Below are 12582 nucleotides of genomic sequence, written 5' to 3' on the forward strand. Positions count from 1 at the left end.
AAGCAGAGGAGGAAGAGGAGGATGTGGATGTGGTGATAAGGGAAGAGGAAACCTGTTAAAAGACAAGATGATGACTGATGTAGAGTTCATATGTTTCTCAAGTAACTTCTAAATATGAAATGTGTTAACAGAAACTGGGCCTCACATTGTAGACCATTCATGTTTTATATGAGGTTTTGGACCATTATGGGTAACTTTCTTCTATAATCAATTTATAAGTCCATTGTCAAAAATGACAATCAAATGCTTTAATAAGGCTGTCTATTTTAGATATGGATATGTTTATTTTTACTTTATATTGCAGCCGTATAGGTGCCCTCCTTTCCTATCGCACCAAGGAAGTTGCAGTCCAGCCAGGACAACAATGTGTTACTCAATGCTTGTTGAGTATTGATGTCAATTTATGAAATATGATAATGATGTATTGGGTACACACAACATGAAATCAGTTACAAGCTGATTGTTATGTTTCAGACTCTGAAAATCAAGCCCTGGATGGCCTGGTGGATGTCGTGGTGGACACCTTGTCTGTCGAGTTGGAGCATGCTGAGGGGTCTTGGCACAGGGAGATGTCTACACACAGTGAGTATGAATCACATTTAAGCAGTCACCTTTTGTATTTGGTATCTAAGAACATTCTTTGTCTTTTCCAGGCTCCCGACATGCAAGTGTAGCACCTCGGAGCAGAGAAATGTCCACACCCCGTGAGTATTCACTTTCTCCATTGCACCAACACATTTTAAGTACAGTCAGTACAAGGTGTTACATGTTGTGCATACTAAAGAAATCATTACCATACCTAATTCACAAGCAATGAGTAAGTAGTTACAGGCTCAATGTGTTGAACTATGTGTATCAGAGGAGATGTGTGATTGTCAACATCTAAGACCAACCAGTAGGGGTAGTCTTTTTCAGTGTGACATGGTGTTGTAGTAGTATTATGTCCAAGTATTAAGTCTTTAGTGATGGCTCCAGCCATCAGGCACAGTGATGGCTCCAGACACAGTGTCGGATACCGGCACAGCATCAGGACCAGCCACGACTCCAGGTACAGCAACAGCTCGGAGGCACTCTGTCAGGTCCAGACATGATGACAGGTCCCACCGCAGTGATGGGTCGAGGAACACGGTCAGGTCCAGACATGACAGATCCAGGGACACGGTCAGGCATGGTGAGTTGTCCAAAGGCCCCAAGTAATCAAAACCTTTACAATTCAGCAAGTAGTATCGTGCACCCCTAATTGTTACAATATGACATATTTATTATTTCTCATCTAATGTATAGTCATCTGTCTTGGAAAGTTTTAATGCAAAAATATCACTTTGTAATTTCTAAAATGTACTTTTGTTCTTATTACAGGTGCTATGCAGTGACTGAGAGGCCAACATGGGCATTCCCATTGCCAGCACAAGGTAAGTTCTGAGCTATTTCAATGAAGACCCCCAACAAACTGGGGGACACTTAATTTGCAACCCTTCTCTCTTCTGCCCATTCTCTCCTTTCTTCCTTTACTGTTCTCTCTGTCTCCTCTCCTATCGGGACACAAAAACTGCTCTTCAATTATATCAGTGTTTTGTATCATTGTAGGGTGGTGTCTATAACATGTCTCTGTGTACACTTACTTATTTTTCAGTATACCAGAAGAAAGTCCTGACCATATCAATATTCACTAAAGAACCTGCCTCTTCAGCGGCCAGTCATGTTGAGAGAATGGAGGACTTCCAGAGAGAGGAGCAACTCCTCAGTGATGTCCAAGCTTTTAATACCCTGGTAGGCTTTTCAAGAGTCTGGAAGTAATGAACAGCATAAGATGCACTCGCACACTTTTTACGTTCCTCTGGGATATGTCAGTGAAAGTTTTCATGGACTTATTCCAACAGGTGCTGCAACTTTCCCGTTATAGAGGGAAGGACGTTAAGGACTGTGTCCACAAAGTTCTTGACAGGTATGTTTCAACATACACTATGAATTAACCCCTGTGTGATGTTTGGGTGCGCTGTGGTTTTCAATGTGTGAACACTTATTTGGTTAATTCTTCTAGATGAGCGCCTGACTGCATGTTTCCATTAATTTGCCTTTTTTTTTTTTTAGCTTAACACCTGAATCCTCTGTTATGTCATGTCAATGACATAATGGTTGAACATTAAGTGAAAATTAGTAGTATAAAGGGTTTATACCATGTTTTACAATAAATCCTAATCCTACTACATTATCAAATGTAATTTGTTTTTCTTAAGGCTCTTCAGTAACAGTCTGATGGCACAGTTGAACATGAAGGGGGAAAAAGAGAAGACTGCGGCTTTCAGCGCAATACAAGGTAAGCCCATATTTCATGTTGACCAAGGACAAATCAAAATGTAATTGGGTAAAACATGTCCTTTCCGGTTGACATAAAAAAAATACAATGCCAACTGTCTACCGTTACCGTTGCTATCATAACATTTTAAATAACTGGTGGTTAGGTGTAGAAGGGAGATGGCTTTGTATTAAACTAGTTGTGGATGTACAAGCATTTTTGCATGTCAATATGGAGACTCGCAATCAGTTTTATTGTCACTTCCACAACACACACTAGGCAAACAGGGGAGCAAAATGCCATTCTCCTCAACTCATGATGCACATTAAAAAGAGGCAAACATTAAAAAGTAAAGAGCAGACAACATTGGTAAAAAGTGCTGATGCATTCAAAGTGCAATCCATCTTTCAAGATGTTGGTTTTGGGGGCAATACATGGTTCAGGGTTCTGATGGTTTGGGGCAGCTGTTGGATGACCTGCTGGTGCTTCCCCCTGAGCTCTTGAACCTCCTACCAGATGGCAGGAGTTCAATCGAGCTGTGTATTATGTCAGATAGGGACTAGGACAGCATGTTGCCTTTGCACATTTTTTATTGCCTTTTTCTACTATGCAGATGCAGTCATGAAATTCGACCCAGAAGCCACAGAGGACCTCATAAGGCAGCATGCCGCAGACCACCTCAAGCATGCTCCAGCGAGAAGGGGAGGACACACAGCAGGCACTCAGGACTGATTTAACTTGAACTTTCACTGTCCATTGTGGGGGATCTTAGTGTCACAGTATTGTACCGTGTTGTGTAATTTGAACTTGTGTTCTGTTCAACGAAGTAGCTCTGGTTGGACCTTACCCTGGTAGCTCACTGGCTATTCAGTACAGCACTTGTTTAATATGTTTCAGTTGTTGTGGAACCGGCCCAAGCAAAAAGGGTGTCCCTGCAAAGTAAGCTGTGCTATTATGTTTTATTATTATTTTATTTTCATTCGACTAGTGACGTGGACTTGGACTTAGCCCCCCTCGGACATACCTGTGGACTACACCAGGTACAAATGACTTTTTTGTTGCTCTCCCTCATGGAGCTACTTGCGGATTATACCAGGGTCAGTCCACCCTAGGTGGACACGCACTGACCTTTTGCACCTTAATCCCATGTATAACGCACTGACTTTTTTGTCTTTTTTTTTATTGTACTCTTTTTCTCTAAGCACCTTAACGTCATAAGTATATCATGCACAGTATACGTACATTGCTGCTATGCTCAGGCACCTTAGTTTTTATTATCTCAGGTACTTTGTAAATATGTAGATAACTTGTTTGGCCTTCTGCTGTTCTCTTGTTTGATCTCCTTCCCACTTGCCCCCCACCCCTCTTCTTCTTCCCCCCCTCTTCTTTCTATGGAAATTAACGTTGCGCTGGGAACGATGTACAAAAACGAATTTCACCCACTTTTGTACCTTGTAAACCTGTGATGTGACAATAAACCTGATTCTGATTCTGACGTGTAAAAAAAAAAAAGAGAAGTTAACTGCTCTGTTCTGGATCAAGCTTAATCAGCCCTGGTGACTGCTTTGTGTGTGCTTTGTGTTAAGTGGCTGTCCCGCTTCTGTTCTGTCAAAAATAATTCAAAGCTGGCTTGATCTGCTGTTTGTTTGAATACTTAATTAGTCAGATAGGTAAACGTCATGAGGTACGTTAAGGCTAAAAGGATAACACAAGTCCTTGGGACTTGTTTCCATTGTGGTCCTATGAACTAGATTCCATTTCAGGGGGTCTAGTTCCAGTCCACAAATATTCCACAATCATATGGAATATTTGTGGAATACTGTAATTGTGGAACATTTGTTTGCGCAGCTGTGTATTCACAAGAAGAATAAAGAGATTATAAGGAAATAAGTGTGTATTGAATTGTGATTTGTTTGTAAACCTCTGTGTACTGTATTCCCAGTTTTCAGAAGGTGGCATAACCATTTGATCTTGTTCATTTTCCTGTAGCTTTGTTTGATTAGCTTAGCAGCATGTTAACTACTAACTATGTTAAAGCTACAGGAAAATGAACAGGAAATGGGGATTACAGTTATGCACCGAGCCTAGAAGAAGTGGATTGTTTGATTAGTTTATTGAATATTAAAATTCAAAAGGATAAAAAACACAAGAAAGCCCGTAGGCTTGTTTCAATCGTGGTCCTTTGGGAAAGGGGGCATAGGGAGCTACAATACAATACAATATAATAACATAAAAAACATAAAACAAGGCCAAATAAAACTTACAAATTCAAAAAGGACAAACAGAAGACTAAACATCAACTAAACAAAAAATAAGATTGGGGTAAAGATGTCTATAATTAGTCTAAATTTGACGTAGAAAAGATGACCACATTTGGACTAGAATAAGCCCTTATGTAGAGGTTTGGACGTTCAGAAGACATCCGACAAAGACGCAATTAAAACTTTCATTCTGCACCCTTCAGGGACCAAAATGGGACGTTCAAAAATGACCTCATTGCACATTGGGAATAAAATAATATACTGTATATGTGAAAACATCTGTTCCATTCCTGTTGTTCCCTGAAGATGAAATGGTCGAGCTCGTTTGCCTGACCCCCAATTGTTATAATTGATCGTTCCTTCCGACCGACAGAGAGGCATACCGGACCGAGGTGGAAGGGCAACACTGCCCTCTAGTGGATACATCCAGTTTGTACATGCACATGTTAACCCAGAGTACAGAAGTCCTGACGTCACTCGTCCATCCCCTGGGTCGTAAAGTCATTTCCCTATGGAGAATAACATTGGGTCATCATAGAATCGTCTCATAAGAATTGTGGTCCAAAAATAAACAAACTGCCTCGGCGATATTGTCAGGGAGGAGCCTCGGCATTGTTTATGATAGTCAGTCACTCATATTTGAAAAAGTCAGTTTCTGGCAAATTTAACTAATTCGGCAGAAGTAACATTAGCGTTTTCTCACCGTCAGTTGATGCTTCATATCCATAAGAGTAAAACCGCCGGGGTCATTTGTTTATGTTTGGAACACAGTTCTTATTTGACGCGATATTAAACACGTCTATGGGAATTCAGAACAGGGGGGAAAAGGTTTTAAAGGTTTACGGTTCTAGAGGTTTTACATCTTCTAAAGCTCTAAGGTATTCTCTAAAATTCAAATGGTAGCCGATATGTCCTAAGTAGGCCGAACGTTGTAGAGTTGGAACGGAGTTTGTAGCTAAAAGTATGAAGGACTAGTTAGGGGTCAAAAAACGGGCCGAATACGTAGTGACAATAACGTCAGTGTGCTCGCTAAGTATATACTGTTAGGCACATACGTGAAATGTGGCCTCTGCACTTTAACAACTAACAGCCTCAAATCACTCTAAGATTGCCACATTGTTGACCTGACCTGGAATCGTACCCAGCACATCCAGGACCTCTGGTTCACCAGGCAGGCCCACTAACCACTCAGCAATGGCACTCTGATTAACATCATGTCAGAAAATGAAACTAAACAGTCTGACTATAGTCAGAGTCAAGCTTTACAAAATGTAAGTTGTGTAAAAAAAAGTCTGACTATACTAAGTTGTTATTTGTTTAAGTCAGGCTATACTCTACTCAGAGTCATACGTTTACAAAATGTACTAAAGTACAGTGAACGTCTGTGCGGTTTGTCTTCATCACTGAAAATAACGTACATGTAAACAGATATAAAACTGCTGTCATGTGCAGTTGGGGTGAAGAAACACAACCATTTCACTCCTAATAGTACCTATTTGATTTGACATCCTGACTTGCTGCTGTGGCTGAGGCTTGAACCTGTTACCTGCGGCTCACTAGTCAGTGACTCTATCCATTCACCTACAGCTGTTTCCTTGTAATCTGTGGTTCTAAAACGTTTTGTTGTCAACCCCCCAAATTGACATGTATTTGGGCAGTGGACCCCAATGTGAAAAGATGTAGTGTCAGGGCCCCCCATGAAAAAGATTTATATTTATGCTGTAACACATTTTAAAGTTATTTGTCTTGTTTGTTGTTCAAGTCAAAGCACCAGGAAGGCTGTACTTGAGAGCCATCTGTTAGCTCAATGGGTTGAGACACAGTATTCATGATCCAGAGGCCATGAGTTCAAATCCCATTGATGTCTTTCCTATGAGTCTTTCCTTTGCAGACTGGCTTCCAGAAGATCAAGTGAAAACCATCAGGAAGGCTGTATTTGTCATCCAACTCTTAGCTCAATGGGTTGAGACGCAGTATACATGATCCAGAGGCCATGAGTTCAAATCCCACTGGTGTCTTTACTGTGATGCTTTCCTTTGCAGACTAACTTCTAGAAAAACAAGTTAAAAGCACCAGGAGACCTGTAACTCTCAGCCAACAGCATAGCTCAACTGGTAGAGCGTCTGTCCAATAACATGACTTGACTTCACTTGAGTGGGTTCGATTCCCATTCGAGTGAAGTTTCCCCGGTATCTTGGGGCAACGGATAAATTGACTGATATCCTTAGTGATGCTTCCCTTTGCAGACTAACTTCCAGAAAACAAGTTAAAAGCACCAAGAAACCTGTAACTCTCAGTCGACAGCATAGCTCAACTGGTAGAGCGTCTGTCCAATAACATGACACTTCACTTGAGTGGGTTCAATTCCCAGTCGAGTCAAGTGTCCCCGGTAACTTGGGGCAACGGATAAATTGACTGATATCCGTAGAATAACTTGTAGGAGTGTGCTGGTTCAAATCCAGTTCAACCCAGGACCGAGCGGTCCTGGGTTTGATTCCCACTAACGTCAAGTCCCCGGTAAATTGGGGCAGCGGATAAATTGACTGATATCCGTAGAATAACTTGTAGGAGTGTCCTGGTTCAAATCCAGTCACCACCTTAGTAACTGAGACCGAATCTGGCCAATTCGGTCTCAGTTACTGAGATAGATAGAGGGTGTGTAGAGTGGGCGGAGTAGAGTAGGGGTAGAGTAAAGAGGGAATGTAGTGGGAGGAGTAGGACTAGGGGGAGGATTAGGGGGAGGAGTAGAACTAGGGGGAGGAGTAGGACTAGGAGTAGAACTAGAGTAGGGGGCCAGAGTAGGAGTAGAGGCCAGAGTAGGGGGAGGAGTAGGGCCAGAGTAGGAGAAGGGGTAGGGCCCAGAGTAGGGGGAGGAGTAGGGCCAGAGTAGGAGAAGGGGTAGGGCCCAGAGTAGGGGGAGGAGTAGGGCCAGAGTAGGAGAAGGGGTAGGGCCCAGAATAGGGGGAGGAGTAGGGCCCAGAATAGGGGGAGGAGTAGGAGAAGGGGGAGGGCCCAGAATAGGGGGAGGAGTAGGGTCAGAGTAGGAGAAGGGGGAGGGCCCAGAATAGGGGGAGGAGTAGGACCAGGGGAGGAGTAGGGGGAGGGCCCAGAATAGGGGGAGGAGTAGGGCTCAGAATAGGGGTCGGGGGAGGAGTAGGGCCAGAGTAGGGCCAGAGTAGGAGAAGGTGGAGGAGTAGGGGGAGGAGTAGGGGGAGGGCCCAGAATAGGGGGAGGAGTTGGGGGAGGAGTAGGGCCGGAGTAGGGGCGGGGAGGGCCCAGAATAGGGGGAGGAGTAGGGCCGGGGAGGGCCCAGAATAGGGGGAGGAGTAGGTGGGTGGAGTAGAGGCCAGAGTAGGGAGCCAGGAGAGGGATATGGTTTTGGTTTCTGTATGGAGGTGAAATTTTATTAGAGATTTGCAATATCGCGTGTGTGGAGATTTGCAATAAGAGGACAACTAGAGGGAAATAGGAATGTTGGCCTTAACTACCTTCCCTCCACCACCTACATACAGAAACCAAAACCATGGCCCTCTACTCTTCCCCCCCCCCCCTACCTCTTCCCCCCCCCCCCTACTCCTCCCCTCCTATTCTGGGCCCTCCCCCTTCTCTGGCCCTACTCCTCCCCCTATTCTGGGCCCTTCCCCTACTCCTCCCCCTTCTCCTACTCTGGCCCTACTCCTCCCCCTATTCTGGGCCCTTCCCCTACTCCTCCCCCTTCTCCTACTCTGGCCCTACTCCTCCCCCTATTCTGGGCCCTCCCCCTTCTCCTACTCGGGCCCTACTCCTCCCCCTATTCTGGGCCCTCCCCCTTCTCCTACTCTGGCCCTACTCCTCCCCCTATTCTGGGCCCTACTCCTCCCCCTATTCTGGGCCCTCCCCCTTCTCCTACTCTGGCCCTACTCCTCCCCCTACTCTGGGCCCTACCCCTTCTCCTACTCTGGCCCTACTCCTCCCCCTACTCTGGCCTCTACTCCTACTCTGGCCCCCTACTCTAGTTCTACTCCTAGTCCTACTCCTCCCCCTAGTTCTACTCCTCCCCCTAATCCTCCCCCTAGTCCTACTCCTCCCACTACATTCCCTCTTTACTCTACCCCTACTCTACTCCGCCCACTCTACACACCCTCTATCTATCTCAGTAACTGAGACCGAATTGGCCAGATTCGGTCTCAGTTACTAAGGTGGTGACTGGATTTGAACCAGGACACTCCTACAAGTTATTCTACGGATATCAGTCAATTTATCCGCTGCCCCAATTTACCGGGGACTTGACGTTAGTGGGAATCGAACCCAGGACCGCTCGGTCCTGGGTTGAACTGGATTTGAACCAGCACACTCCTACAAGTTATTCTACGGATATCAGTCAATTTATCCGTTGCCCCAAGTTACCGGGGACACTTGACTCGACTGGGAATTGAACCCACTCAAGTGAAGTGTCATGTTATTGGACAGACGCTCTACCAGTTGAGCTATGCTGTCGACTGAGAGTTACAGGTTTCTTGGTGCTTTTAACTTGTTTTCTGGAAGTTAGTCTGCAAAGGGAAGCATCACTAAGGATATCAGTCAATTTATCCGTTGCCCCAAGATACCGGGGAAACTTCACTCGAATGGGAATCGAACCCACTCAAGTGAAGTCAAGTCATGTTATTGGACAGACGCTCTACCAGTTGAGCTATGCTGTTGGCTGAGAGTTACAGGTCTCCTGGTGCTTTTAACTTGTTTTTCTAGAAGTTAGTCTGCAAAGGAAAGCATCACAGTAAAGACACCAGTGGGATTTGAACTCATGGCCTCTGGATCATGTATACTGCGTCTCAACCCATTGAGCTAAGAGTTGGATGACAAATACAGCCTTCCTGATGGTTTTCACTTGATCTTCTGGAAGCCAGTCTGCAAAGGAAAGACTCATAGGAAAGACATCAATGGGATTTGAACTCATGGCCTCTGGATCATGAATACTGTGTCTCAACCCATTGAGCTAACAGATGGCTCTCAAGTACAGCCTTCCTGGTGCTTTGACTTGAACAACAAACAAGACAAATAACTTTAAAATGTGTTACAGCATAAATATAAATCTTTTTCATGGGGGGCCCTGACACTACATCTTTTCACATTGGGGTCCACTGCCCAAATACATGTCAATTTGGGGGGTTGACAACAAAACGTTTTAGAACCACAGATTACAAGGAAACAGCTGTAGGTGAATGGATAGAGTCACTGACTAGTGAGCCGCAGGTAACAGGTTCAAGCCTCAGCCACAGCAGCAAGTCAGGATGTCAAATCAAATAGGTACTATTAGGAGTGAAATGGTTGTGTTTCTTCACCCCAACTGCACATGACAGCAGTTTTATATCTGTTTACATGTACGTTATTTTCAGTGATGAAGACAAACCGCACAGACGTTCACTGTACTTTAGTACATTTTGTAAACGTATGACTCTGAGTAGAGTATAGCCTGACTTAAACAAATAACAACTTAGTATAGTCAGACTTTTTTTTACACAACTTACATTTTGTAAAGCTTGACTCTGACTATAGTCAGACTGTTTAGTTTCATTTTCTGACATGATGTTAATCAGAGTGCCATTGCTGAGTGGTTAGTGGGCCTGCCTGGTGAACCAGAGGTCCTGGATGTGCTGGGTACGATTCCAGGTCAGGTCAACAATGTGGCAATCTTAGAGTGATTTGAGGCTGTTAGTTGTTAAAGTGCAGAGGCCACATTTCACGTATGTGCCTAACAGTATATACTTAGCGAGCACACTGACGTTATTGTCACTACGTATTCGGCCCGTTTTTTGACCCCTAACTAGTCCTTCATACTTTTAGCTACAAACTCCGTTCCAACTCTACAACGTTCGGCCTACTTAGGACATATCGGCTACCATTTGAATTTTAGAGAATACCTTAGAGCTTTAGAAGATGTAAAACCTCTAGAACCGTAAACCTTTAAAACCTTTTCCCCCCTGTTCTGAATTCCCATAGACGTGTTTAATATCGCGTCAAATAAGAACTGTGTTCCAAACATAAACAAATGACCCCGGCGGTTTTACTCTTATGGATATGAAGCATCAACTGACGGTGAGAAAACGCTAATGTTACTTCTGCCGAATTAGTTAAATTTGCCAGAAACTGACTTTTTCAAATATGAGTGACTGACTATCATAAACAATGCCGAGGCTCCTCCCTGACAATATCGCCGAGGCAGTTTGTTTATTTTTGGACCACAATTCTTATGAGACGATTCTATGATGACCCAATGTTATTCTCCATAGGGAAATGACTTTACGACCCAGGGGATGGACGAGTGACGTCAGGACTTCTGTACTCTGGGTTAACATGTGCATGTACAAACTGGATGTATCCACTAGAGGGCAGTGTTGCCCTTCCACCTCGGTCCGGTATGCCTCTCTGTCGGTCGGAAGGAACGATCAATTATAACAATTGGGGGTCAGGCAAACGAGCTCGACCATTTCATCTTCAGGGAACAACAGGAATGGAACAGATGTTTTCACATATACAGTATATTATTTTATTCCCAATGTGCAATGAGGTCATTTTTGAACGTCCCATTTTGGTCCCTGAAGGGTGCAGAATGAAAGTTTTAATTGCGTCTTTGTCGGATGTCTTCTGAACGTCCAAACCTCTACATAAGGGCTTATTCTAGTCCAAATGTGGTCATCTTTTCTACGTCAAATTTAGACTAATTATAGACATCTTTACCCCAATCTTATTTTTTGTTTAGTTGATGTTTAGTCTTCTGTTTGTCCTTTTTGAATTTGTAAGTTTTATTTGGCCTTGTTTTATGTTTTTTATGTTATTATATTGTATTGTATTGTAGCTCCCTATGCCCCCTTTCCCAAAGGACCACGATTGAAACAAGCCTACGGGCTTTCTTGTGTTTTTTATCCTTTTGAATTTTAATATTCAATAAACTAATCAAACAATCCACTTCTTCTAGGCTCGGTGCATAACTGTAATCCCCATTTCCTGTTCATTTTCCTGTAGCTTTAACATAGTTAGTAGTTAACATGCTGCTAAGCTAATCAAACAAAGCTACAGGAAAATGAACAAGATCAAATGGTTATGCCACCTTCTGAAAACTGGGAATACAGTACACAGAGGTTTACAAACAAATCACAATTCAATACACACTTATTTCCTTATAATCTCTTTATTCTTCTTGTGAATACACAGCTGCGCAAACAAATGTTCCACAATTACAGTATTCCACAAATATTCCATATGATTGTGGAATATTTGTGGACTGGAACTAGACCCCCTGAAATGGAATCTAGTTCATAGGACCACAATGGAAACAAGTCCCAAGGACTTGTGTTATCCTTTTAGCCTTAACGTACCTCATGACGTTTACCTATCTGACTAATTAAGTATTCAAACAAACAGCAGATCAAGCCAGCTTTGAATTATTTTTGACAGAACAGAAGCGGGACAGCCACTTAACACAAAGCACACACAAAGCAGTCACCAGGGCTGATTAAGCTTGATCCAGAACAGAGCAGTTAACTTCTCTTTTTTTTTTTTACACGTCAGAATCAGAATCAGGTTTATTGTCACATCACAGGTTTACAAGGTACAAAAGTGGGTGAAATTCGTTTTTGTACATCGTTCCCAGCGCAACGTTAATTTCCATAGAAAGAAGAGGGGGGGAAGAAGAAGAGGGGTGGGGGGCAAGTGGGAAGGAGATCAAACAAGAGAACAGCAGAAGGCCAAACAAGTTATCTACATATTTACAAAGTACCTGAGATAATAAAAACTAAGGTGCCTGAGCATAGCAGCAATGTACGTATACTGTGCATGATATACTTATGACGTTAAGGTGCTTAGAGAAAAAGAGTACAATAAAAAAAAAGACAAAAAAGTCAGTGCGTTATACATGGGATTAAGGTGCAAAAGGTCAGTGCGTGTCCACCTAGGGTGGACTGACCCTGGTATAATCCGCAAGTAGCTCCATGAGGGAGAGCAACAAAAAAGTCATTTGTACCTGGTGTAGTCCACAGGTATGTCCGAGGG

General features: G+C 43.4%; 1 protein-coding gene across 5 annotated transcripts; it reads left to right on the forward strand.

Moving 5' to 3' along the window:
• The first annotated feature begins 525 nt into the window (after positions 1 to 525).
• Positions 526 to 3046, forward strand: LOC311065553 (uncharacterized protein). Of its 5 annotated transcripts, none has more exons than XM_084085944.1 (8): positions 526 to 582; positions 654 to 704; positions 976 to 1171; positions 1360 to 1412; positions 1634 to 1770; positions 1881 to 1945; positions 2238 to 2317; positions 2910 to 3046. In XM_084085944.1, exons 5-8 carry the CDS (start codon positions 1711 to 1713, stop codon positions 3026 to 3028), a joined length of 324 nt encoding a protein of 107 aa, XP_083942070.1. In that variant the 5' UTR covers positions 526 to 582; positions 654 to 704; positions 976 to 1171; positions 1360 to 1412; positions 1634 to 1710; the 3' UTR covers positions 3029 to 3046. The 5 variants fall into 5 exon arrangements, with proteins under 5 accessions (XP_083942070.1, XP_083942072.1, XP_083942069.1 ...); XM_084085945.1 differs by having other exon boundaries at positions 555 to 582; positions 633 to 704; XM_084085947.1 differs by having other exon boundaries at positions 563 to 582; positions 633 to 704; positions 964 to 1171.
• Positions 3047 to 12582: the final 9536 nt, after the last annotated feature.

Source organism: Gymnoscopelus microlampas (assembly GCF_963454915.1).
Source record: "Gymnoscopelus microlampas genome assembly, chromosome: 18".
Taxonomy (NCBI): Eukaryota; Metazoa; Chordata; class Actinopteri; order Myctophiformes; family Myctophidae; genus Gymnoscopelus; species Gymnoscopelus microlampas.